Here is a 27950-nt window from a genome sequence, read left to right on the forward strand (position 1 = left end):
CTTGATATTCCCCCAGACTCAGCATCACCAATCACTCCCATAAGCGGACATCATGACCCCCTACAAACTGGAGTGCACTATTACTGTCTAATATCTAGACAGATAATAGCATGACTGGATGAACTGGAACATGAAGTAAGGAAGAAGGCACACAGCAGTGCAGACTCAGTAGGGAGGTTGTAAGTTGTACTGGAAGTTGCAGACCTTGGAATGAAGCCCTGACCAATTTGTAAACAAGAATGAGGATTTTCTAATCAATGCTTTGGGGAATGAAAAGCCAGCAGAACTTGGTCAGATAAGTGAGCTGGACTTAATATGGGTCAGGATACAGGAAGTGAGTTCTGTAGCTGGAGTTTTGAATCGGGTGCTGCTCAGAATGCCAGTGAGAAGGGAACTGAAAAAGTCAAACCTGGAAGTGTGGATGAGACTTTCAGCAGCAGTGGGGGAGGGAAGTTGGTAAAAGCAGAAGCGAGAGATATTTAGAAAGGTGAAATAGGTGGTCTTGGTGATATAACGGATGTGGGATTTGAAACCTCTTAGGGTCAAACAGGACACTGAGGTTGTGCACTGTCATGTTGAGCCTGAGCAAGCAGCCAGGGAGGTGGATGGAATTTAGAGCTAGGATGTGGAGTATGCAATAAGCCTCTGCATCATATAAGTCAATAACCAAATACCCTATGGAATGTTAGAAGCCTATACACACATACCCATTATTTTATGCCCATATAGAGGGGGACTGGATTTAAAGTCTCACCTATCCTCATCAACAGCCAGACATCCTTGGGTGGGACAGCAAGGCATTGACCTGTAGATTTAGGTGCCTTGGCAGATGCAGAAGTACTTAAAAGGTCTTTCAGCTCCCAATGAAATTGAGTCAATTAAAAAGCAATAAAGCTAACAACTTTACTACAGTAAAGCATTAACAGAAATGAGAAAACAAGTTTGATTTACTACTAGCAGTTTTAATCCCTTTAACAGTTTAACAGAGTGTTACTTCGAGGAACCATCTTAATTTATTTTGTTTTTTTGTTAAAAGGCTCCGGATTAGTGGGTTGCAAGCGTAGAGAACAGTGAAGTCAATAGCATACTTCTACAGCTGCCACCAGATGGGTGATTGAGGAAGAAATGTGAGGCAGCGCAAAATCGAAAGAGAACTAATAACTCCTACATTTGTGAAAAATGCAGACATTCCCAGACACAACCTCAACATATGCATTAAAAGAAAGCGAACTGTCAGTGACCCCCCCCCCCCCCCCGCCCCGAGATCAGGCGCCGGCAAAATTAACCAGCAGAGAAAAGGGGGAGAGCTGAGCCGATTGCTCGATAGTAGACGACAAAGTATAACCCAGGGCCGGTGTGGTGGTGGCCGTGGCTACGGTCCAGATCGAATCACTCGGACAGGAACCCAGAGTCCTCACATGAGCGCAGTACCTTGTAAATGTTCGCTCGTAAAACGCTGCCTCGTCTCATGTATTAACTTCTCTCTATCCTACAAAAAAAGAAAACATACAAGAGCCGTTATTGCGAGAGCTGCTCACCCACCACCACTTCCCCCAACACCATCACTCTAAACTCCCCTCCCTGCTCGGCTCTTACCGACTGCTGATCGGCAGCCATCACAGTCCGCACAATACCAGTCATGTGAGCCGCCTGACCTCTCACCTCTCTCACATGAGCCAGCAATTAACTCACAAAGTTCAGCGTTAAAATTAAACTGCGGACATATTTTTAATCAATCTTCTTCTGTTTAGATCCAATAATAATGTGTTATTTTACCACTGCGTAATGTTTGCTTTATTGACGTTCTCTCCTCCTCTTCCCCCCCTCCCCCCTCGTGTTTTTGGATGGCGCGAGCGGGGCTGTTTTGTTTGAATATCGGCGCGCGGGGACAGATGTTTCGAGAGAGACTCCGGGTATTAGAGACGAGTGAGACTCCGGGTATTAGAGACCAGTGAGAGTCCGGGTATTAGAGACCAGTGAGAGTCCGGGTATTAGAGACCAGTGAGATTCCGGGTATTAGAGACGAGTGAGACTCCGGGTATTAGAGACGAGTGAGACTCCGGGTGTTAGAGACCAGTGAGAGTCCGGGTATTAGAGACCAGTGAGAGTCCGGGTATTAGAGACCAGTGAGAGTCCGGGTATTAGAGACCAGTGAGATTCCGGGTATTAGAGACCAGTGAGAGTCCGGGTATTAGAGACCAGTGAGATTCCGGGTATTAGAGACCAGTGAGATTCCGGGTATTAGAGACCAGTGAGATTCCGGGTATTAGAGACCAGTGAGATTCCGGGTATTAGAGACCAGTGAGAGTCCGGGTATTAGAGACCGGTGAGATTCCGGGTATTAGAGACTGGTGAGAGTCCGGGTATTAGAGACCAGTGAGATTCCGGGTATTAGAGACGAGTGAGACTCCGGGTATTAGAGACTAGTGAGATTCCGGGTATTAGAGACTAGTGAGGCCCTGAGTGTTAGAGACGAGTGAGACTCCGGGTATTAGAGACCAGTGAGATTCCGGGTATTAGAGACTAGTGAGGCCCTGAGTATTAGAGACGAGTGAGACTCCGGGTATTAGAGACCAGTGAGACTCCGGGTATTAGAGACGAGTGAGACTCCGGGTATTAGAGACGAGTGAGACTCCGGGTATTAGAGACGAGTGAGACTCCGGGTATTAGAGACGAGTGAGACTCCGGGTATTAGAGACGAGTGAGACTCCGGGTATTAGAGACGAGTGAGAGTCCGGGTATTAGAGACGAGTGAGAGTCCGGGTATTAGAGACGAGTGAGAGTCCGGGTATTAGAGACCAGTGAGATTCCGGGTATTAGAGACCAGTGAGATTCCGGGTATTAGAGACCAGTGAGATTCCGGGTATTAGAGACTAGTGAGATTCCGGGTATTAGAGACGAGTGAGACTCCGGGTATTAGAGACAGTGAAGGCTCCCAGTGAGTAAAATTAGGTCCCCATATATTAGAAATGATGTATTGTCGTGTCTACTGAGGGAGGTCCCCACCTATTGGAGATGATGTACTATTGTTTCGGCTGGAGAAGTCTTACTGGGAAAAACGTGCTGCTACGAGAGAGCTTACTACTGTGATATACACATCAACAATTTGAGAAAATACTTGCAATTCATTTGTGCTATAACAACTTCAGTTTAAAATCCTTTTTTGCATTACTTCAGTTTAAACTTTTCTTCTCGGATTCAAGATCAGCTGTTTGAAATGGAGCTGGAATCCATTAACAAGACTGTGAATGTAACATCTTTGAAAGGAGAGGTGATCTCTTTTATTTTGTCCAAGGAAAAACACCCTGGTGGGAAAAATGATACAGTCCTGCAGTTCAAAAGGATGACATTTGATTCAGAGACGGGGAAATTCATCCAGAAATTTGCAGGCAAATCCAGCACTAATCAAAAAAGTTCCTTCTCGGAAATTATTGCTTCTTCTTGTGCCATTGATTCAAGAACAGGGCAAACTGCCCCTTGCATCTTGCTGAAGAAACATAAAAAGGGTCATTCTAAATTTGGATATGTTTTACTAATGCTGCACAATTCAAATGAAATTGAGCATAGGTTGAACTTTGAACTGGAATATGAAATGAAGGAGAATGTGACTTTGTTGATCGGGCCCAGTGTTTTCTGGAGCTGTGGTGACCAAGTGCATTATGCATCTGTTGAAAGTAATGGTATTTTGAGTATTCCCATTTCATTTACTGCAGTTAAATGGATTGGAGAGGTTTCTGACGGGGACATAATTGTACTGGGCACAAGAAAACCTGCTGGATCTATGAAAAATGATGAAACCTCTGTTTCTAAAGCCGATAAACTGGTCTGGGGTAGTGAATTTATCGCTTATTCTTTCGAAAAGAAAAACTTGCATAGCCATCACTTCATCCCACATGCTTACAGCATTGTAGTTACACACATACTCATTTGCCCTGTTGAAGAAATAGACAATCAGATAAAAACTACAATTGTAGCAAGCACGTGTAAGAAGCAACTGGTTTTGTTTGAAAACTGTGTCCCTAAGAATGTCTGCCAGCTTCCTTTTGAAGAAGCCTGTGAAATAAAAATGGCCACAACTGGCAGAGAGAATTGCCTCTTCCTTGTGTCTTCTAGGGCTGGAAGCATTTGCGCTGTCTCAAAGGAAAGTTGGCAGGTACAAATACAATGACCATGTTTGTTTTCGGTCTCTGATGCATCGTTCTAGCACTCCAATAGTTTATAGACCCACTTAAATACTACGCCAGTACCACGTAGTGTTTATAGAATGAAGGGGTCTTTAAATCATAATTTTTCCAAAAAAATGTTTTTAAGAATTTAAAAGTGCTGTAATTGGTGTACAGGCAAAATGCCATTTGTCTCCTATGAGTTAAGCTGTTTAAATGCTGATGTTAATAGATATTGCAACATGATTACAGTCTACTGATAATTCAAACTCATTTTTGCATTAAAAAAATAATTATTCAGTAATTTGAATGTATGCAAATAACACAGTAAAGTATGAATTTTGTGCTTAAAAACATTTGAATTATCAGATAATTTCAATTAAGCAATGTTGAATTAAGATGAATGCTCTACTCATAGAATCGGACTGCACAGAAGGAGGCCATTCGGCCCATCGTGCCAGTGCCTTTGCTGGCTCTTTGAAAGAGCTATCCAATTAGTTCCACTCCCCTGCTCTTTCCCCGTAGTTCTACAAATCTTTCCCTTTCAAATATATATACTTATTCAGGATAATTTTTATAATTTTACACACATTGCAGTAATTTTTTAATAACATTAAAAACGTCTTTATTAAAATCTCTTCTGACAAGATGCAGACAATGCAAATGAATATTAATTGTTACTCCATACCATCTCGTATTTAACTCTTTTTGCAGATCATCATGTTTTTAAAAAAAAGTTTAAAACTTGTTTTTATTAAAGTCTATAGAAATAATTTAAGAACATGAATATTAATTTTCTTCTGTTCCTTGTATGTGTAATTATTTTCACCTGATTTTAATCTAGTTGAACCTTATCAGAATTTTTTTTTATTCAGAACTCTTTTATAAATATACAGGAAAAATAAAGAGAAAAATGTCCACTAAATTAGCAATTTTCAGTTACGAATTTTGTGTGGGATTATTTTCCTCTTATAATAGTACAATACAAAAATCTAGCCATGCCTGTATGAAGTTGCCCATGGGTTACTAAAAAGTAAATGTAGCCATATAACCACACGTGTGCATAAGGCACAACTAAGCATGTTTTTAGTTTCTTCTCTTGGCTGACCTTTAGACCAGATTTACTAGAATGATTCTAGGGACGAGGGACTTCAGTTACACAGATAGACTGGAGAAGCTGGGTTGTTCTCCTCAGAGCAGAGATGGTTGTGAGGAGATTTGATAGAGGCATTCAAAATCATGAAAGGTCTGGACAGAGTAGATAGAGAGAAACTGTTCCCATTGGCGGAAGGGTCAAGAACCAGAGGACATAGATTTAAGGTGATTGGCAAAAGAACCAAAGGCGACGTGAGGAAAAACTTTTTTACACAGTGAGTGGCTATGATCTGGAATGCACTGCCTGAGGGGGTGGTGGAGGCAGATTCAATCGTGGCTTTCAAAGGGGAACTGGATATGTACTTGAAGGGAAAAAATTTGCAGGGCTACGGGGATAGGGCGGGGGAGTGGGACTAGCTGGATTGCTCTTGCCGAATGGCCTCTTTCCGTGCTGTAACCATCCTATGATTCTATATCCTTCGGAGCTATTGGTTCAGTTGTCCAGTGGTTCTGCTGCCTTCATTATGAATTTCCCCCCAATCTTTCCAATATTTGTAACCTGCTTATTTTTTTTTTGTTTTAGATTGTTTGGTTTAAGTGACAGGAAAAATATTTTTGTTGCTTTGCTGGAATTTGAGTTGGTTGTTTCAAGGAGAGGTAAATGGTGCATGGATTATGTATTTGTAGCTCAACAACATTTGATCTTAACGGCAGTAATAGGTGGCAACAAAACAATCCAGATCATACCGTGTTTGCATAAAAGTTTAATAATGACATCAGTAACACTTCTATATACAGCCCTAATGATAAGGTATTCAGCTGAGTGATGATATAATGTATGGATCCTTTCATTTTGCTTTGTTTCAGTATTCACAGCACTACTTTAAAATCACGTGGTTAGACTGCTGGGCAGATACAGCACTAAAGCTTGAACTTGATAGAGACTCCAGTTCAAATTCTAGTTGCATTGGCTGTTTGCCATTCAACTTTACCCCAGAGAGTGCTTTTCATTTCGGGGGAAGGGAAAAAGGAAACTGGTCAGCAATTGCAGCATTGATGATTCATTCATGATATGAATTGTCTTGCCTTCCCAAGTGAGGAAGAAAGCACAAACAGGAGAGGATGGGGACAGAGTGGCCAAAACGGAGGAAGCATTTACAAAAATAACTTAAAATAATCCCGACAGTACGTCATCTGTCAAGTTATTGTGGTACTTGAACACAGCAGTTATAATTAACTAGGAAAACAGCTATTCACATTGTTAATCTATTTCATAAATAACAACACTGTTTACATCCATTACATGCCTTCAAATAGTATGTTTTGTGTGAAAGAATGGATAGGTAATTCTTGAACTCTTGAAGGTTTATACAATAGCCCTGCAGATAATTACATGCAATTTGTCAAGGTCTTATGTATAATAATGACCTTTGTTTTACCCTAGGTTGCTGCCGTTTGGCAGGATGTATGGTCAGTACAATTGGACGACTTCTTAAGCATAGGGACAGAGCAAATCTTGTTGCTCTCTATGGCAACCTCCACTGTTGAAGACTGTCTGAAAGATTTTATATTAACTGATCTTGGTGAATTCAATTACACAGTAAGTTCCTGCTTTTATTTAATTTTGGGGTTATATTTTTATATTTCTGCTGTTTAGGTTCCCTTCTCTTCTGCTCCACCCCTGCCCCCAGGCGTCCCAGCGTCCCACATCGTTCCTGATTAAAACGCCTGAGATGTAGCCAGTTGCTAGGCTATAGTCAGTACCACTATAACTGGGGGTGAGCAAGGAAAAAACGATTTGGCTAACATGTAATGTATTTTTGAAAGTACTAAATGTGGAGGGTGCTAGAAATTAGGACTGTGCTCTAAAATGTCACATTTTTGCATCAATTCCAGCAGGAAGATTGCCAGCCATAATGGGAAACTACTGAGATTGATATTTTTAAAACATTTTTATTCATGACTTTTTAAAAATTAAATATGTACTTAAAACCATTGTAGGAGTTTATCCTGTAGTATTTGTTTTAAAAGGTTTCCAATGGGGTTGCCGCAATGGATAAATTGGATGGTATTGAGCCATTCAAACAATGTTTAATTTGTGCTGAGCTGGCTGATTGCAGCCAGAGAAAAACGGGTGTGTTACAATTGATCCTTAGGGAGGAATTTTAACCCTTCCTCCTCCCTCCCATGACAGGAGGGAGAGGGCTGGGGGTGGAGGGTTAAATTGCTAAAAATGGGAAACTCAACCCGCTGCGAAAGCACCTACATCCAGTTTAACCACGGTGGGTTGGGGGAACGGCCGAGTAACCTGCTCTCGAGAGGCGAGTCAGTCATTATAATATGTTAATGAGGCTGCGTTCCTCAGATTTTGACAACCATTTAAGTTTAACAGCTGCGGGCCGGGTTTCCCAGGGCTTGGGAAACCCGGCAGTTGAAAGGGGGCGAAACCTGCTGGATCCAGCAGGGTAAGGGCTTTTCCAATGCTGCTTGTAGGCCAGGAGGAGTAGGCGTGCTTCTCTCCAGCCCCTCAAGCTAATATGCCACAATCAGTCGACCCCCCCCGCCCACGATCTTTCTCTTCCTCCCACCCTCCTTCCTGCCGCACTTCGAGCCCCCCACCAACCCCTGATCTTCTCCGTTTGCCAGGGACCTTCCCTGGCTGCTGCCTTCTACAGCAGGCTTTCCCATTCGGCCGTGGCCAGCCTCTCAATCTGGCTAGCTGCCGGGCAGGAACTGGAGTAAAAAAACTCTAGTGAGGTCCTGCCATTAAATTCCACAGGAACTCCAGCTTTCCCGGCCACTGACACGCACCCCTGCTTCCTCCCCGCCTCTCAGGAAATATCATGGCCTTATTGACTGCAGCTGGGAAGTGAGGGGGAAATCGCTGGGGCTCCAAATCCTGATCCCTAGGTCTGCTGGAAAGTTCCTGTAAATGGATGTCATGTGAAGACAAGATTGGGCTTGGTTGAGACATCTAACTTTGAATGGATGATTTTTTTTAATTTATTTTTTTCTTGTAACTTTTGTTGGTATGATTTATTTAATTTGTTTTAAATCAGACAATCTATGGATTTTTTTTGTCATGTGCTGTATTGCCTCATTGCAGTGAATTGAGAAGGACATTTTGAGTTGGATTCTCCTTTTTAAGGCATAGTTCTGGCAGGGTGGGACTTCCGTCTGCTCTCCAAAGCCACCCCAAACCCAACCCATTTCCCTGGGTCAGAGTCATTTTGGACACATGCCAAGTGGATGCTCGCCAATGTCCAGCCACAAAATCCTGGCAGATTGCTGCTCTGGGAGCCAGGCATTTAAAGAGACAGAAATGATCTGAAGATCGGCACATAGCTGCCCTGTTGTATGGCCCTGGTGGAGACCGAAGCCTACAAAGGAAGGTGAGTGGGGACTTATGTGGGGAGAGAGGAAGCCTGTACAAGGCCCTATGCCTCTATTGGGGGACCTCTTGGTTGTTACCACTGCTGCCTGTAGCCTACCACCACTTTCCACATGAAGGTCCTGGGAAACAGCAGTAAGTGGGGCAGGCACTAGGAAAATCTTCCAGGGTCCCCCGCCTGCCTCCTTTTGCATGTGGCAGGCGGAGAAGGAGTGGCCAGTAGCAGGGCGGGAAATGCAGGTTAGGCAGTGAGGCAAGTGACCTTATCGCCTGAATTTTTCTTCATTCTTCGTTGCTATCCCACCTGATTTTCTGATCTATATTATTGGACTTGAGTGTTTCACCAGTTGGAGGGACAAATGCAGCTCACCAAAAGCTGTCCAGTAAGTAGGTTCAGAAACTTTGAGTACTGAATGTCTTTAGGAACTTGCACGTTTGTTACCTGCTAAATAATTTTTTTAAATTTTAAATTGTTTTTCATTAGTGTAACCAATATAAGATGAAGATTTTTAGTCAGGATACCCACATGGCAAAATCATGATAAATGCCATGCTTTCAGAGGAATTGCTGAATAGATACTCGATGTTCTCCAAAAGCTGCGGGAGAATTGAACTGCTGTACTACAAAGCAACTTATACAGAAGCCTGGGAGGTGGTCAGCTGACAGACTTCATTACAATGAAATTGCGGACAGATGCAAATGAATAAAAGTATCCTCTTTCAATACAGAAGTTTGCATGTGTACCCACTCCACAAGAATTGATAGGTGCGTTTTATTGATAAACTTTTGCTTAAACATTTCCACTGTTACTTTTTTAATAATTTTTTAAAAATATTTTTACTATCTAGGTTAACTATGGGCATGCTGAAGAAAAAAGAGTACAGACTAATGACATAGCACATGTGAATTATCACCACACAGTCCAAGCCCTGGAGGCAAGATTACAGGTTTGTATTTATATGTAAAATCTATCTGCTTGAATTTTTTCAATAATCTAGGGTGTTTGTTTGGATTATTGTGTAGACAGTAATGAATGCTGGTGAATGAGAATTTACAATGCACATGCCCTTACCAGCAGTATATTAGCGGAGGGTCGCAGAATAAAACCTGTGTAATTTGTGGCCCCTCCCCACCTCCACCATTTCTTTTGGTTTTAAAAGAAAAAGTGGGTTACAAAGGCAGTGCAAATAGGTTTTCTGCTACTGGGTTTAGCAGTACTGTATCTTTTGCTTATACTACCATACCTTCCACACTAGTTTCAAATCTTCTACTGCAACCAACTCAAGTGTTTATATTAAAAAAAAACTTGCATTTAAGTAGTGCTTCATCACGTCTCTTAGAAACATCTCAAAGTATTTCACATACAAGGAACTACTTTGAAGTACTGTAACTGTTATTGTTATTTTTCCCCCATTGTTCTAATTTTTGCTTTGAAATAAGTGTAACTCTCCCACTGACTCAGTTTATAAATGCATAGTATAGCATCCCGGTTGATTTCTAGTTTGTTTTGTTTTAGCTGATCTGAGCTAGGAGCAGCAATGGAACACTACAATTGGATTCAGTCCTCCTAGGTTGCAGACAACAAAATCAGCCTGCATTCCCAATCCTGATTGCTATCCAGTGATCCCTGCTGCAAAGGGCATGTGGGTAGATGTTGGATAAGAACTGAATCAGGCACAGTTGATATGCCTCTCCATGGTCAACACAGCCTGTTGACAGTCACTATCTAGGCACTCACTTGAAGAGTGGCCATTTGAACAAGATATCGGGGTCCCTGCCACTCTAGAAACTGTATTCAACATGAGTCACTACATTTAGAAAAGGAGTGGAGAAAATGGGATAGAAAAAGTGTATAGAACCACTCCAAATGATACTTAAATTTGAAGATACCTTTCCCATATTTTAAATAATTCAAAACGGTAACCAGAATTCATAGAGATAATGTCCCTTTAATTTAGATTAAGTTACTTGACTGGAATGCAATATCTTTGACAAAAGAAATATGACTACAAAGCTTTCTATTGGGTGAGGTCTAAAAACATGATAATTAGATTGATCCAAATTCCACTTTCAATATTTCCCAACTTGCTGCTACTGTTAGATCCAGTCTCTGAATCTGATGTGCACAATGATATTGAAGAAAATTAAGTTGCATGTAGAAAGCTAGGAAAATAGCAGATTTCCTCTTTGGGGGAGCGTCAATGTCATTTCTTCAGGTATCGCATTCATTTAATCTATGTTCATGAAGGCTGTGCCTTTTACATCTACTGTGGTATTTCATCGTCTTTTAAATCAGCACTATAATTCACTGACTGTCCCCACTTTACATACCACATCCTGGTTAGCGATAGAAAAGACCACAGCAGTTCCAATATCTATTAATGCAACATCTGCAGTGAACCAACATAAAAATGGAAGTGATCTACTAGTGATCAATCTGTCCAAATAGGTGATTCAGACAGCTAAATAAATGTGGCAAAAGATTAATTTCTGTAAATTCGAATCTTTTGGAGCATCCCCGCTGGAGTTATTTGAGGGAATCCAATCAAAATCCACTCATGGTTGGACAGAGGAACAGAAAAGATTCCATTTATTTAGAAATGAGAAATTACTTACATGCAGTCAATTAAGATTAAATTCCATCTCTTCTGGCTCCAGTTTAAAAATTTACAGATGAAACCTTTCGATCTTCTGGAAGTGAGGAGAATTTTCCATAGAGATGTTTTTTAGACTGGGTGGAGGTATGCTTTACTTTGATTTTGTGTCCTTATTAAAAAAAATCCAAAGTAAAGGGATTTCTGATTTAATTTCGGCAGTCTAAATGCATGACCTGCCTATAACCGTACTCAATGTACAGCAGAATCGTGCACTACAAATACGATGTGGTGCTTAAATTTACTCCACAGAAACTTGAATCAAACAGCTTTGGTGGTGGACACCTTTCCATTATAATATTGACCTTCAGAGTCACATAAAAAGTGGGTTTGATATTTGTTAGGGGTGCATGATATTGTCTGTTTTGTTAGCACTCTCTACAGAGAATCTGCTGTGCATATGTATTTGTCTAATAATGGTGTACATCTTGTATAATAAGTGAATTTGAAAAAGTGAATCTTTTATTTGAAACTTTTCCAGTGTTTTAGGTCTATATTAGTTTATTGACTCGCAGCCCACACCTTCAATAATTTTTCTATGTGATGGTTAATATGGTCCTTTTAAGCCAAAGTTACTCACCAGTTCGGCTGAAAAGATATTGGACACATGATAAAATTTAAATTTAGGAATGGAAAAAGAGAGTTCTCTTGTAAATTTCAAAGTGCCAGTTTTGGATTCTGTACATGGGATATTGAAATGTAATATTTATTGTACGTACAGCTGTTGTGGTATGTTGCCCTCTTTATTTTGCATGTATTATTTTCATCCAATCCAGTCAGGCCTGGCCTCCCTCGAAGAACTGCAACACCTGTTAAGAGCCAAAGAGAGAGTTTTACTTCAATCTTCCAAGGCTCTAACAAACCTTATTGAAGGAAAGCAGTGTACCTTACCTGACGCTGAAGAGGTATGACATTTGTAGATATTAACAGCAACTGCGAGTCTTAGATAATGCATGACAACTTTGTGCTGACATCTTGTATCAATTGTAAACAATTTTACAACACCAAGTTATAGTCCAACAATTTTATTTTTAATCCCACAAGCTTTCGGAGGCTTCCTCCTTCCTCGGGTGGTGTGGAAATGACATTTTCGAATCCTTCGCATTTTAAAATCACAGAACAATGCCTGGTGATTACTGCCCGTTGCCAAGGCAATCACAGTGAGCAGACAGAAAGGTGTCACCTAAAAAGGCCACCGAATATACAAACCCCCAAAAAAAAAGAGAGAGAGAGAGAAGGAAGACAGTCAATGACCCGTTATATTAAAAACAGATAACATTTGTTCGCTGGTGGGGTTACGTGTAGTGTGACATGAACCCAAGATCCCGGTTGAGGCCGTCCTCATGGGTGCGGAACTTGGCTATCAATTTCTGCTCGACGATTTTGCGTTGTCGTGTGTCTCGAAGGCCGCCTTGGAGTATGCTTACCCGAAGGTCGGTGGCTGAATGTCCATGACTGCTGAAGTGTTCCCCGACAGGGAGAGAACCCTCCTGTTTGGCGATTGTTGCGCGGTGTCCGTTCATCCGTTGTCGCAGCGTCTGCATGGTCTCGCCAATGTACCATGCTCTGGGGCATCCTTTCCTGCAACGTATGAGGTAGACAACGTTGGCCGAGTCACAGGAGTATGAACCGTGCACCTGGTGGGTGGTGTCCTCTCGTGTGATGGTGGTATCTGTGTCGATGATCTGGCATGTCTTGCAGAGGTTACCGTGGCAGGGTTGTGTGGTGTCGTGGACGCTGTTCTCCTGAAGGCTGGGTAATTTGCTGCGAACGATGGTTTGTTTGAGGTTGGGTGGCTGTTTAAAGGCGAGTAGTGGAGGTGTGGGGATGGCCATAGCGAGGTGTTCGTCATCGTTGATGACATGTTGAAGGCTGCGGAGAACATGGCGTAGTTTCTCCGCTCCGGGGAAGTACTGGACGACGAAGGGTACTCTGTTGGTTGCGTCCCGTGTTAGTCTCCTGAGGAGGTCTATGCGATTTTTTGCTGTGGCCCGTCGGAACTGTCGATCGATGAGTCGAGCATCATATCCCGTTCTTACTAGGGCGTCTTTCAGCGTCTGTAGGTGTCCATCGCGTTCCTCCTCGTCTGAGCAGACCCTGTGTATTCGCAGGGCCTGTCCATAGGGGATGGCCTCTTTGACGTGGTTAGGGTGGAAGCTGGAAAAGTGGAGCATCGTGAGGTTGTCCGTGGGCTTGCGATAGAGTGAGGTGCTGAGGTGCCCGTCTTTGATGGAGATTCGTGCAAATTTGGTCCCCATGGCTGTTCCGTGTGTTTGGGTAAAGAACTGGTTATTGAAGGTGAAGACATTGTGATCCAGGATGAAGCGGATCACAGTGTCTTCACCTTCAATAACCAGTTCTTTACCCAAACACACAGAACAGCCATGGGGACCAAATTCGCACCCCAATACGCCAACATTTTCATGCACAAGTTCGAGCAGGACTTCTTCACTGCACAGGACCTCCAACCAACACTATACACCAGATACATCGATGCCATTTTCTTTCTATGGACCCACGGTGAGGAATCACTAAAGAGACTACACGATAACATCAACAAGTTCCATCCCACCATCAAGCTCACCATGGACTACTCCTCAGAATCAGTTTCTTTCTTGGACACACGAATCTCCATCAAAGACGGGCACCTCAGCACCTCACTCTACCGCAAGCCCACGGACAACCTCACGATGCTCCACTTTTCCAGCTTCCACCCTAACCACGTCAAAGAGGCCATCCCCTATGGACAGGCCCTGCGAATACACAGGGTCTGCTCAGACGAGGAGGAACGCGATGGACACCTACAGACGCTGAAAGACGCCCTAGTAAGAACGGGATATGATGCTCGACTCATCGATCGACAGTTCCGACGGGCCACAGCGAAAAATCGCGTAGACCTCCTCAGAAGACTAACACGGGACGCAACCAACAGAGTACCCTTTGTCGTCCAGTACTTCCCCGGAGCGGAGAAACTACGCCATGTTCTCCGCAGCCTTCAACATGTCATCAATGATGACGAACACCTCGCTATGGCCATCCCCACACCTCCACTACTCGCCTTTAAACAGCCACCCAACCTCAAACAAACCATCGTTCGCAGCAAATTACCCAGCCTTCAGGAGAACAGCGTCCACGACACCACACAACCCTGCCACGGTAACCTCTGCAAGACATGCCAGATCATCGACACAGATACCACCATCACACGAGAGGACACCACCCACCAGGTGCACGGTTCATACTCCTGTGACTCGGCCAACGTTGTCTACCTCATACGTTGCAGGAAAGGATGCCCCAGAGCATGGTACATTGGCGAGACCATGCAGACGCTGCGACAACGGATGAATGGGCACCGCGCAACAATCGCCAAACAGGAGGGTTCTCTCCCTGTCGGGGAACACTTCAGCAGTCATGGACATTCAGCCACCGACCTTCGGGTAAGCATACTCCAAGGCGGCCTTCGAGACACACGACAACGCAAAATCGTCGAGCAGAAATTGATAGCCAAGTTCCGCACCCATGAGGACGGCCTCAACCGGGATCTTGGGTTCATGTCACACTACACGTAACCCCACCAGCGAACAAATGTTATCTATTTTTAATATAACGGGTCATTGACTGTCTTCCTTCTCTCTCTTTTTTTTGGGGGTTTGTATATTCGGTGGCCTTTTTAGGTGACACCTTTCTGTCTGCTCACTGTGATTGCCTTGGCAACGGGCAGTAATCACCAGGCATTGTTCTGTGATTTTAAAATGCGACGGATTCGAAAATGTCATTTCCACACCACCTGAGGAAGGAGGAAGCCTCCGAAAGCTTGTGGGATTAAAAATAAAATTGTTGGACTATAACTTGGTGTTGTAAAATTGTTTACAATTGTCAACCCCAGTCCATCACCGGCATCTCCACATCTTGTATCAATGCATGAATATAACTATGTATGTCAAAAATCACATTAGTCTGTACTAAAACTGAATTTAGAATTCTCTTAAATTACATTTAGACAAAACAAAGGTTGGTACATTAGAACTTTATGTGTAGATTTCTAAATTGTTGGTTTACCGTTACTGGCTTTGAAATATCACGATCAAGCTGGTTGTCTCAGCGGAAATTGAATTAAATCTGATTATTAGTAATAAAAACTTTGTATTTTCATAGGAAGGCTTGGTTTCTCTTTGGCATGAGGAGGAGTCTGACCTAGAGCTCCTTGTTGAAGAGACTTGTTCTACCAATCAGGCATTGAACCATCCAGCACAGAAGGTCTGGCAGCGCATAGTGGATGGTAGTTGGATAGTGGGAGTACAATTATCTGGATCTGTCAGCGTGTAAGTAAATTGGACAAAAGACAGAGGCATATTTGCTCCTGTGTTGAATGTTACCAGTGGTTGATGAAATGAAGCTTCCAGGGAAGAAAAATAAACAATATTAATAATCAAGAGGACTGTAATTGTATATAAATGCAAATTGTGTGTTAAAGATTTTCTGGTTTTAATCATTTTTATAAAATAATTTGTTTGCAATTTAAGGAGAATGCATTGTAAGCTCCTGGCTTTTAATATAAAATTTGCATCAAAGTAGATAACAATCTATACTCTTCAACATTAGAATTTGTGTGAATTTTTCTTAAGATGAAGTTTAAAGGTCGGTGATTAGGTCACCCTTCACAGGCATTGATAGCACAGGCAACAAAAGTACAGAGGAGTCTAGGACTAATCCTTAGGGAGCATTTTACATATACTATGCTCCTGATCACATAAAATTCCAAAGTTAGAAATGGCACAGTTCTTGATAAATATATAGTCCACCTCAGTATTTAAAGTACAGTGCATGCCTTATAAGTGGTTATAGTACACACAAAGCAGACCTTTTGCTATTCTATACAGTACTGTGTTATATGGATGGAAGATGTGTAATCATATATATGTTACATTGGACAATGGAGATTGTATAGAGTACTGCCTTCTCCTGACTAAGTTAAACTCTGAATGATCAGTGGTTTTCTGTTATTTGACTTAGTGTAGCACCAGTAAAGACATTATCTTTTTATTGTACATTGTACGTTATTCCTGCTTAAACACGTAACTTTCTAAATTTTAGCAGTATCAGAAATAGGAGTTCAAAGAAACCAGAATATGCATTGTGGAACATTCCACCTCTAAGGTGAAATTAAATATCTGAACCAGTTTATAAGGGACTCTAGTGAGAACTAAAAGTCATATCGTTCAAATTAAAATTTGGTACGTTGGCCTCGTTTATTGAACTTTTAATAGACACAGGTTAGTCATTGCTGACATATCTGTGTGAAACATTGCCTTGTTCCTTACAGAACTTTTGACTATGTGAGTTTATCGCTGGTGATGGATCATGACCTCTTTAATGCTGCTCCACTGATTCAATCTCACAGTAAAGTATTGAAGCTAAGCAAATCTAGAGTATCACCACCATTTCCCCAGTATCCAGCAGAACCTCCATTAAAGAAGCCGAGACTGGAGATGCAAGACATAAAGGATCTGAGCAGCTGCCGTAAAGAAGACATTTATTTTCAGATTTACAAAGATCTGACACAGACCATCACAGTTGTCACAAACTTGTCACCGCTGCTGGTATCCAATAATATCCACTGCTCTGTGTTACTACACGGTACGATGGATCCTACTCAGAAATCTGAATTAACAAAAAGAGAGACAATTTTACAATGTGGGAGAGTATCTTTAAACCTGGAGGACATCTGGAATGAAAAATATGCAATAAACTTGTTGCAGAATCCTTTGCTATGTACAGGTAACTATAAAGGTTTTTACATTAAAATGAGTTTGTGTGGAAAAGGGGAAGATTTTGTTAATTGTAGAGTTGCTTCAAATGGTTGATCTTAAAAGAAAAACTGCTTATATTTTGTGAAAAAAATGAATTATATATAGTTACGGTGACCTCAATTGGACTGCAAAGGCCAACATACAGGGATTTGCATAATAACATGCTTGAAGTTTCATTTTTAATTTTCCTGCCAAACTTGAAGAAAGACATCACAAACTTCAACTTGTTTGGAAGTTCTAAAATTGCTGTACGAGCTATTTCAAAACGATTGTTCAGTGCTCTTAAGTCTTTGGTTCACTCCTATTGCGGGTGCTGAGTTAGCTGATCTCAGCCAGCGCAGTGCCCATAAACTGTGGGGGCACTGCAGTTCGCCTGAGCACCCTCGGTTAGTTGATTTTAAAAAAAAATCAGCCAGGACTTCCACTTTCGCTTGCTATCTAGTGAACTTTTTTTGGAAGGTGTATGTAAGTGTGTGTATGGCTATCAATTAAGGACAAGTTTGGACTTGTGTGTGATGTCCCCCACAATCAAATAGCCTGCCATCACCTGTGGATCCATGCTCCAGCATGAGTGATTGCCTTCAGGAGAGAGGAGAGAATTTAATAAAAAAACACACAATTCTGAGAGGTTTTCATTTCGCTGCATGCCACAGCCATATTTATTTTGTTCTAAAGCTGCAGTTCACATCCTATTCTGTGAACCAATAATGAAGCAAACACTGAAATGTATTGCATTTTCTTTGCTGTTCTCTTATTAGCTAGGCAGGTTGGCTTGTTTCTTGGCCAAAGAAAAGAGAACCCAAAAGAGCTGGGTTTGTTTGACATTATGCTCATTGACACATTGCTTTTCTGATTTTTAATATTCTTAAGTATTCATTTAGTTGTTCCAATAATCAATAGATGGCACAAATTTATTTGATGCAATTGTTGGTTGTTGAATTCTATAGCCACAACCCTTATATAGTAATTAAAATAGAAAGTTTTGTGCTACCTATTTGATCATACAGTCTATCTGTTGACCGGAGGTCACCGGTTATGGTTACTGACTTAGTACAAAGAGGAGAAGAGTCAATTTTCTCTTGACTCTCAATTCACTTTATTCACACCGTTAGATCAGACGTATAAGCTATATGTATATGGTTAGTTATAAGCATGCAGTTTACACCAGGTTATACAGTTTTATACCCAAATTAAGATCTAAACGCACACCCACTAGGTTTCTCTGACACTCCGAGTGGTCACAGAATATAAAGGATAATACCCGAAAAGGAGAGCTGACACTGGCCAGGCGTTCCGTTCTCTCTCTCTTTCGACGTCGTCTCTACGTCCCTGACGTAGGGTCTTCCACTTCTGCGATGGTTGGTCTCCGGAATCTTCGCTCTGGCTCCACGCCCCAGATCCTTCATTCTTATTCCGAATCTTATCTCCAAGCTGTGCTGTCTCTATTTCATTGGTTTAGGCTTTCTGGTTACCCTGTGTCTTCTCCTCATTGGCTCTGTCCCAAGGACTTAGGTAGCATTACCTCATTACTCCTTTTCTAAATAAGGACTTGTGTTTTATCACATTTCCTTTGTCTTTCACAAAACTTAGCTAATTCAAACCGGTTCCAGCCAGCTAAGGCCAGGACTGAACCCAGGTTACTTCAGTTCAAAAGTCGTTCCTGCTTGTGTGTATCAGCAGCTGACGTCTCAGGTTACCTTCTGCAGCCCCTAGCCAACATATCTTACATAGAAATTATAGCACAGAAACAGGCCATTCGGCCCAACTGTTCAGTGCCAGTGTTTATGCCCCACACGAGCCTCCTCCCTCCCTACTTCATCTCACCTATCAGCATAACCTTTGATTCCTTTCTCCCTCATGTACTTATCTAGCTTCCCCATAAATGCATCTTTGTTATTCGCCTCAACTACTCCATGTAGTAGCAAGTTCCACGTTGTAACCACTCTCTGAGTAAAGAAGTTTCTCCTGAACTCCTTATTGGATTTATTAGTGACTATCTTATATTTATAACCCCTAATTTTGAACTCCCCCACAAGTGGAAACATCTTCTCTATGTCTATCCTAGCAAACCCTTTCATAATTTTAAAGACCTCTATTAGGTCACCTCTCAGCCTTCTCTTTTCTAGAGGAAAAGAGCCCCAGCCTGTTCAGTCTTTCCTGATAGTTATAATCTCTCAGTTCTGGTATCAGTCTTGTAAATTTTTTATGCACCTTCTCCAGTGCTTCTATATTCTTTTTATAATATGGAGACTAGAATTATGCACAGTACTTTAAATGTGGTCTACAAAGGTGAATGAATGATCAAATTGCTGACTATAAATAAGCATGATGTGGAGATGCTAGTGATGGACTGGGGTTGACAATTGTAAACAATTTTACAACACCAAGTTATAGTCCAACGATTTTTATTTGAAATCTACAAGCTTTCGGAGGCTTCCTCCTTCCTCAGGTAAATGTCAAGAGCTCCTTGAAGCCTACGCATTTATACATATATATCCCCCCAGTCGGGGAACACTTCAGCAGTCAGGGACATTCAGCCACCGATCTTCGGGTAAGCGTTCTCCAAGGCGGCCTTCGAGACACACGACAACGCAAAATCGTCGAGCAGAAATTGATAGCCAAGTTCCGTACCCATGAGGACGGCCTCAACCGGGATCTTGGGTTCATGTCACGCTACACGTTACCCCACCAGCGAACAAAAGCTATCTGTTTTTAATATAATGGGTCATTTGCTGGCTTTCTCTGCCTTCCGGATGTTTCTGCCTCTCTTTTTTTTCCTGTTTGTTTTTTTGTTGAATGTGTATTCGGGGGTTCTGTAGGTGACACCTCTCTGTCTGAACACGGTGATTGCCTTGGCAACGGGCAGTTGCAGGGGCAGTCTGTAAACACCATGTATTGTTCTATATGTATAAATGCGTAGGCTTCAAGGAGCTCTTAACATTTACCTGAGGAAGGAGGAAGCCTCCGAAAGCTTGTAGATTTCAAATAAAAATCGTTGGACTATAACTTGGTGTTGTAAAATTGTTTACAATTATAAATAAGCAGACAGAGAAAGCGGTGAATCACAGGCTATACAAAACTGATACCTTAAGAACATTTCTCCCATTTTATGCCTTATAACCTACTGAATCGGATGGGGTAAGAATTCTTGGTTGCGGAATTGGAAAACCCGGCACACTTTGAGTGTAGATTCATTTGATGTTCCGTTATTAGCTGGTCATTCATCTGGTCTTATCTGTGGGTTAGTATCAATTACAGAAAATGTAAACATAGTAATATACTATATTGCATGCCATTGAACAAAATACTGGGGCCATATTTTCTCCTTTTGTGCACAAACACATGAAATTAGCATTTTCAAAAGTGCAGAGAGAGAGGGCTTGCGCCATTTATTTTATTAATAACCTTTGGTATAATGTGTAAAGGAAAAGCAGGCTCTTAACCATGTGTATTCTAGGTGAACCTTTACGATTTGTAGACAGATGAGCCCCTGCCTAAGTCAACACATAAGCCTAGCGACAGACCCAGGGTAGATATTTGGTTGACAGTAATTCCATTTGAAAATGAAGAATTGAAGAACAGCTTCTTATCTGTTGGACATGTCTGTACTTAATGGTAATATGATCCAACTGCACAAAGACTAAATTAGAATATCTAATCTGCCTTATTAAAGCATATAGCATTTTTGTAATGGACTTATTATTTTAAGAAGGAAATGATAGGATACAGCCAATATAGAACATAGGAGCATAGAACCTTATATTGCAACGTTCTTTCAATATGTAAACAAGACAAACATTTAATTTTTGTACACCTTTGCATAGGAACAGGAGTAGGCCATTCAGCCCCTCGTGCCTCCTCTGCCATTTGATAAGATCATGGCTGATTTGTGATCTAACTCCATATACCCTTTGGCCCATATCCCTTAATACCTTTGATTGCCAAAAAGCTATCTATCTCAGATTTAAATTTAGCAATTGAGCTAGTATCAATTGCCATTTGCGGAAGAGAGTTCCAAACTTCTACCACCCTTTATGTGTAGAAATGTTTTCTAATCTCGCTCCTGAAAGGTCTGGCTCTAATTTTTAGACTGTGCCCCCTACTCCTAGAATCCCCAACCAGCGGAAATAGTTTCTCTCTTTCCACCCTATCTGTTCCCCTTAATATCTTATAAACTTCGATCAGATCACCCCTTAACCTTCTAAACTCCAGAGAATACAACCCCAATTTGTGTAATCTCTCCTCGTAACTTAACCCTTGAAGTCCGGGTATCATTCTAGTAAACCTACGCTGCACTTCCTCCAAGGCCAATATGTCCTTCCAAAGGTGCGGTGCCCAGAACTGCTCACAGTACTCCAGGTGCGGTCTAACCAGGGTTTTGAATAGCTACAGCATAACTTCTGCCCCCTTGTACTCTAGTCCTCTAGATATAAAGGCCAACATTCCATTAGCCTTCTTGATTATTTTCTGCACCTGTGCATGACACTTCAGTGATCTATGTAGAGGTCCCTTTGGACATCCACTGTTTTTAACTTTTTACCATTTAGAAAGTACCCTGTTCTATCCTTTTTTGATGTAGACATTTGTCCACATTGAATTCTATTTGCCACAGTTTTGCCCATTCACCTAATTTATCAATATCGCTTTGTAATTTTATGTTTTCATCTACACTGCTTACAATACCACCAATCTTTGTCATCGACAAACTTAGATATGAGACTTTCTATGCCTTCATCTAAGTTGTTAATAAATATTGTGAATAATTGAGGCCCCAAGACAGATCCCTGCGGGACTCCACTGGTCACATCCTGCCAATGTGAGTACCTACCCATTATCCCTACCCTCTGTCGTCTTTCACTCAGCCAACTTCCTAACCAAGTCTGTACTTTTCCCTCGATTCCATGGGCTTCTATCTTAGCTAACAGTCTCTTATGTGGGACCTTATCAAATGCCTTCTGGAAGTCCATATAAATAACATCCATTGACATTCCCCTGTCCACTACTTTAGTCAATCAGGTTTGTCAGGTATGACCTACCTTTCACAAATCCATGCTGGCTCTCTCTGATTAACTGATAATTCTCGGTGTTCAGTCACCCTATCCTTAATTATAGACTCCATAATTTTCCCCACAACAGATGTTAGGCTAACTGGTCTATAATTCCCTGGTTTCCCTCTCTCCTTTCTTAAAAAGCAAAGTGACATGCGCAATTTTCCAATCTAGAGGGACAGTTCCTGAATCTAGAGAACTTTGAAAGATTATAGGAGAAGGTGTAAAGACATGTTCTTCCACCAAATATGCTCCAGTGATGAGAGAGGAGAAAGTTTCATCTCTAAACAGCTCAGTTCCTGTGACATTAGAATTTTTTTTTCATTATTACTATTAGCTATTGAAACCAGCAAATGAGAGAACTTGTAAAGGACTTATTGTAAACATCAGCTTATCATCCTAGAATGATAATGCTGTGGTACAGTGCTTATGCCATATTGAAATATTTTGCAACACATTAGCAATTGCAGAGTGGCTGTGGTAATCTCTGTCTTTCCCATTCAAATACTTAATACAGCTTTTCAACCTAACTGGACTTCATTAACATCCACCAACTATATTATCAGTCTAGTGCAGATTTAACCTTCTTACAGCTCTGGCTGATTGCCATATCTTTCACAATGCGTATCAAAATCCAGAAAGGACTACATTTCTCTGAATTTATTTTGCCTGGAGTAGACTATTCAAAATTTCCCCTGCACTGAGTAATTAACGTTTCTAAAACTTTTTATATTGTGTTGACATTGAATTTACACCTTCTTCTAATAAAAGGAATTTAATTTGAAATGTTTATAAGTAATGGGTTTTAAATCATTACTACCTCAAAATTAAAATCCCTTTGCTTTCTCATGTCCTTTTAAAGCCTTTCTAATGTACCTAGAGTAGGAGCAGTCAGAAATATGACTGAACTAGAATTGTAATAATTGTTCCAGATATGTTCCAATAACTTTGTCGAAAAGTAAACAATGGATATGAAGCCTTTTCTTTCTGTGAAAATTGATGCTAATTGTTTTCATGACTTTAGCCTTTTTTGGCCACGGATGGAATTCTACAGATCTTAGTAGATGTTATGTTAAATGTTTTTAGCCTTATGGTATTCCTGGAGTTTATTTAAGGTTATTCCTTCCCTCAGTTTTATTTCTCACTGTATTTAGGGTTTCCCCCTGTTAAACGTCATTCCTCAGTCTGCAGCCAAGAGAGCAGACGTGTGACTATTTCTAATGCTCTGCCAAGAATGCCCCGTTGACTCTCTTTTTCCCGTTAAATTCATGTCTGTTTTCTTCCGTTAAACATAATGGGCCAGAAATCACGCAGAGCAGTGAGGCAATGCTCACTGCAGCTCCTGCGAATTAAATTAACGAAAATACTTACAGCGGGCTCTGTGACGTCAAATTGCTTGAATTTAAACTTTAAATAAAATGTGCGCTATCAACCCAGCCTCTGAACAGCGTGAATTGCCGCGCAGCAGGAAAAGTCTGTGAGGTGAAGACACGCCCACAAGATCTGTCAGGAAGAGAAGTCATGCCCATAGATTCAGGCTGCCTTGCTCAAACAGGCAAGCAGATTTCATTCATTTAAAGTTAGTATTCTGTATGTCATTGTAAATAAAAAAATATATTTTTTTTAAAAACCAAAAAAAAAATTGAATTAAATTAGAGACAGAAGGGAAAAGTCCAAAAAAAATTATTTAATTTTTTTAAAAAAGTTTTTGGCGACCAAAAGCGATTAAAATAAGGAGTAATATTAGGCTCCACATTTTTAAAAGTTAATTTTTAGTTGTTTGGCAGTCATTAAGACTCACCATGCTGTTAAAATTTAGTTTAGACCTGGTATTTTTAAGCGTACCTGTTCCGTGGCATAACTAGTTACTTTATAACAGATAAGCAAGTTTGCACTTTTTCAGTGATTTCTCTGATTGCAGCGTGCGATGGCCCTTTAATTCGAAGCTGTCATATCGCTGGCAAACCACCAGGAGCAAGTTCCAGATTTCCGCGTTTCACTGCTCATGTGCAAATGTGGCAACTTGCTCGACCAATTCACCACTGAAAACTGAGAGCACTGTTGAGCTTCTCCGTTATTTCGGGAGTGATTTCTGGTCCAATACATTGTGTGTGACATGGTAAAACGGTCCTGTCCCTCCTAAACATCGTAACATCCGACTTACTGTAAGCACAGCCATAGGAGACCCCCTAGTGTATATTAAATTATAGGGCTAGTTGCTCTATTTATTGACTGCTCAGTGCGTATCAAATGCGTCAGCTTTTTGCAGTTTGCACAAGTTTTCTTTCTGTCAATAACCAGATTGGTTTCCCTTTGCCCTTCCTTTAAAATACTTTCCAGAATGGGAACTTTAAGCAGCACTATCTCACATCCTCCAAACGCTTTCAGAATTTTTCTTGAATAATTTAAACTTGCCACAAACTATCCAGGAAGAAAGCCAACACCAGTTCATTTCTCCAGAGTCTTGCCTCTGGTGACTTATGTATGATTTTCATCCAGCTTCTAAAATTGGGAAAATGTAATTTTTTTTTTCTCTCCCTCTACATGAGAGAGAGAGAGAAATGCTCATGCCACTCCATTCAATCAATTTGCCTTGTCCACATCTAAACAGGCGAAGTGAATAAAACAGCAGATGCTGACAATCAGAATTAAAAGCAGAAAATAAGATTATATTAAATAGCTCCAATTGAAGAGCCAGCACCACATGAGCTGAATAGCCTCCTTATGTGCAGTAATTTCTATGATGGTCAGCCAGCAGAAGAGAGCAAAAAAGAAAAATAGATTAACATTATGGATGAGATTCTGCATTAGAACACGGATTAATTTGTTATGATTAGCATGTCCATCTCTGTTGCCTGATTTAAAATATACATCATTTTCTGATTGGCATATGATTCTTTTCCCTTGGATAAGAACAGGAATCCATCTGAGGCCATTTGGTATAGTGGGTCAATCCTGAATCATCTTGTCTAAAGTGGTCAAAGTACATTCCTGTTTGTGCAGCTTCAGATGTTGTAATTAATACAATTACATGTTACCTTGAATACCTTCTTGACTACTTTCTGTTTGTTTTTCACTGTTTCAGGTTAGCCAAAAAGGAAATTCTCTAAAACAGAAAAAAAATAATTTTGAGATTTATTCTAATGAAAAACCTTCAGTCAAGTTCAACTTTAGTCCTTTAAAGTATTTATTTGGCTTAGTCAGGATTTAGACTTTATAATTACCTCACTTTTAAATTAATGTGTGTTATCGCTTCCGTTAGCTTGCTCATAAAGATTTCTCTTGAAAAATTCAGCTTGCCCACTGTGGTGGAATTTTTATGTTCCTGTAAGTTTTAAAATAGCTGTGATCCCAGCAGTATTGCTTTCTAATGCTTGAGTAATTCTGCACATAATATTCTGTGCACAGTGCTCTGAAACAGATTAACCTGACAGATTGGTGTTAAAAATTCTGCTATCTGGATGAATATTGCTGGTCAAGTTTTCTTACAGTTTACAGGATTTGGAATACCTCATTATCGGGCTAAGCTGTCATGGAATATAAATACCTGGAACATTTTCATAAGATATTAGCAATCCATTTAGATGTTTTTGTCCTGCAGATTACCATTAAAAGTATTTTTTTCCACAGATAAAGCAGTAGAAGATTTTTATGCCACTGTAGCTACCTCTCAAAGGTCATCCTTCAGAATATTCTCCCCTGATTATACTCTGGCTCAGGTGAAAGATTGGCTGTTGGGTCCAATGCAATGTGAACCTTTGAAAATCTGCCCGGAATATCTGCTGTGCTCCAAAAGGGGACCTCTACAAGGTATTCTCCTTAACTGGCATCTGCAAAATCCTTTTAAAGGGACTTTAACGGTGCTTTGCAGGTAAAGTACACAAAAGCATTTCTAACAATAGTACTTGAATAAGGCAGAAAACTAATTCATTGTGTATCATCCTCTATGCATCACATTTTACCACACCATGGAGTAATCAGAATGATCTTATATATATCTTCAATAGATCATCTGTAAATAAACTTGCAGGAATTATGTTGTATCGTTAATCCCTCAGTGCAGATCCCATTGCACATTAACAACATGAAGTCTTCTAGCTATTGTAGTCATGATGTCTACTGCCAGAGAAGGACAAAAATAGGAAACAGAATAAAAGTCCACCAACTTCACTTTATATATTATATATATATAATGAAAAGTTATAGATAAGAATGATTTGAAGGCAGCAATCTCATTGTAGGGTTCAGATGACAGTTACAGCCTCTCCAAATTCACTCCTGTGTTTTGATGTCATCCAAACCCATCAATAAAATTAGTAATGCTTCACAGATACTCATTATTATTCAGATAATTCTATTCTTGAACTGTAAAACAATTTCCTTAAAATGCACAGAGAAGTATATTTCCTGCAAAACAAGATTATTGTATCAACTGTTTTTCTTTTTGTGGCAACGTCACCGTACATTAGTTAAATGGAGAATCCTGGTTGTCGATGTCACAGTTTCATTCCTGTACCAGCCATCATTGTGCCCTCTTTAGCTTGTTCTTTCCTCTGAGTCAGAAGATTGTGGTTCAACCCCACTCCAGGACTTGAACACATAATCAAGGCTGACATTTCAGTGCTATACTGAGGGAGTCCTGCATTATCAGAGATGCTGTTTTTCAGATCGGATGTTAAACTGAGGATCTATCTGCCTGTTCGGGTGCATGTAAAAAAAACAAAATCCCACGGCACTTGAAGAGGAGCAAGGAGTTCTCCTGGTGTCCTAGCCAATATTCATCCCTAAAACAACAACACCAAAACATTTATCTCATTTGCTGCCTATCGGACTTGTTGTCTGCAAATTGGATGGCACATTTGCCTGCAAAACAACTGTGACTACACTTCAGTAGAAAAAGTAATGCATTGGCTGAGCAGCACTGTGTGACCTTCTGAGGCCATAAAATGAGCTATATAAATGCAAGCTTTCTTTCTTTACTTTTTTGAATAATAATATTTTTAATGTTTGTCAACACTTCAATCCAGGCATATCCACTCACAGTTTCCTTTATTTTTTTTTCTTCTCAGAAGTCAATCATTTTTGCTGATGTTCCTTCACGGTCTGATTGGAGTCCTTCCACAAGGTTGTGTGATAATACATATGAGTACTGGGACTGAAGACCAAATGACAGACATTTTGGGATGTGCTCTTGAGCAAGAGACAAGTGCCTTCAGAAACTTCATCACTTCTACTATCTCAGAAGCCGAGAGTGAGTTCACAATGAGAGCCAAAGCAGAGAAAAAACAGAATATTTTGCCTAGTGCTCCTTTATTAGACAGTGAGGAAAAGCTACAGGAGTACAGAGAGAAGTTTCACATCGAACAAGAGCGAAACATTTTGGGGATGAATCTGTCGATCACAGGTCCTCTCTATAGAGAAATTACAAAGAAATTGACTGATATGCAACTGAACACTGATAGCTCTGCATGGAGGCTCAGTAGATTCCACAGTTCATTTTCTATTTAATAATTAAGATCTAATTTCCATGAATTCATCAGAGAAACTAATTTGATTAGACACAAAGAGCTTGTTTCTTTGATCTTTCCTGTTGTTTACCTCCCTTGGCATGCTGGTGCTAAAACTCTTTGTACTGGCACCAAAGCAATTTTTACCCTTATGCAGATATAGGCATGTTGTGGACTGACAATTTTCTATATTTAGTTCCTGTGGGAAGAAAATTTAAAGCTGCAGTGGTTAATAAATACTACAAATACTTTCTCTTTAAAATTATATTCCAAAAATTAATA

At 40.7% G+C, this 27950-nt stretch overlaps 2 protein-coding genes across 3 annotated transcripts in view; one reads left to right on the forward strand and one right to left on the reverse strand.

Annotated features, from left to right (window-relative positions):
- Positions 1 to 1654, reverse strand: part of mospd2 (motile sperm domain containing 2) — a 69877-nt gene extending 68223 nt beyond the window's left edge. For both annotated transcript variants that reach the window (XM_067992684.1, XM_067992685.1), the window contains exons 1-2: positions 1597 to 1654; positions 1432 to 1489 (exon numbers count right to left, since the gene is read on the reverse strand). In XM_067992684.1, coding sequence (XP_067848785.1) covers positions 1432 to 1489; positions 1597 to 1641 — 103 coding nt within the window. In that variant the 5' untranslated portion in view covers positions 1642 to 1654. The remainder of the gene's footprint in view (positions 1 to 1431; positions 1490 to 1596) is intronic.
- Positions 1655 to 1872: 218 nt separating this feature from the next.
- fancb (FA complementation group B) lies at positions 1873 to 27930 on the forward strand. The gene is made up of 8 exons (XM_067992686.1): positions 1873 to 4153; positions 6703 to 6858; positions 9498 to 9596; positions 12080 to 12208; positions 15459 to 15625; positions 16627 to 17081; positions 25792 to 26032; positions 27231 to 27930. The coding sequence occupies exons 1-8, from the start codon at positions 3218 to 3220 to the stop codon at positions 27667 to 27669; spliced, it is 2622 nt and encodes an 873-aa protein (XP_067848787.1). The 5' UTR covers positions 1873 to 3217; the 3' UTR covers positions 27670 to 27930.
- Positions 27931 to 27950: the final 20 nt, after the last annotated feature.

Source organism: Heptranchias perlo, chromosome 11 (assembly GCF_035084215.1).
Source record: "Heptranchias perlo isolate sHepPer1 chromosome 11, sHepPer1.hap1, whole genome shotgun sequence".
NCBI classification, from domain to species: Eukaryota; Metazoa; Chordata; class Chondrichthyes; order Hexanchiformes; family Hexanchidae; genus Heptranchias; species Heptranchias perlo.

Coding starts and splice junctions, on each gene's coding strand:
- fancb (XM_067992686.1), top strand. CDS start 3,218: ATGGAGCTGGAATCCATTAACAAGACTGTGAATGTAACATCTTTGAAA. Junction 12,209..15,458: donor CCTTACCTGACGCTGAAGAG/GTATGACATTTG, acceptor GTATTTTCATAG/GAAGGCTTGGTTTCTCTTTG. Junction 15,626..16,626: donor TTATCTGGATCTGTCAGCGT/GTAAGTAAATTG, acceptor TGTTCCTTACAG/AACTTTTGACTATGTGAGTT.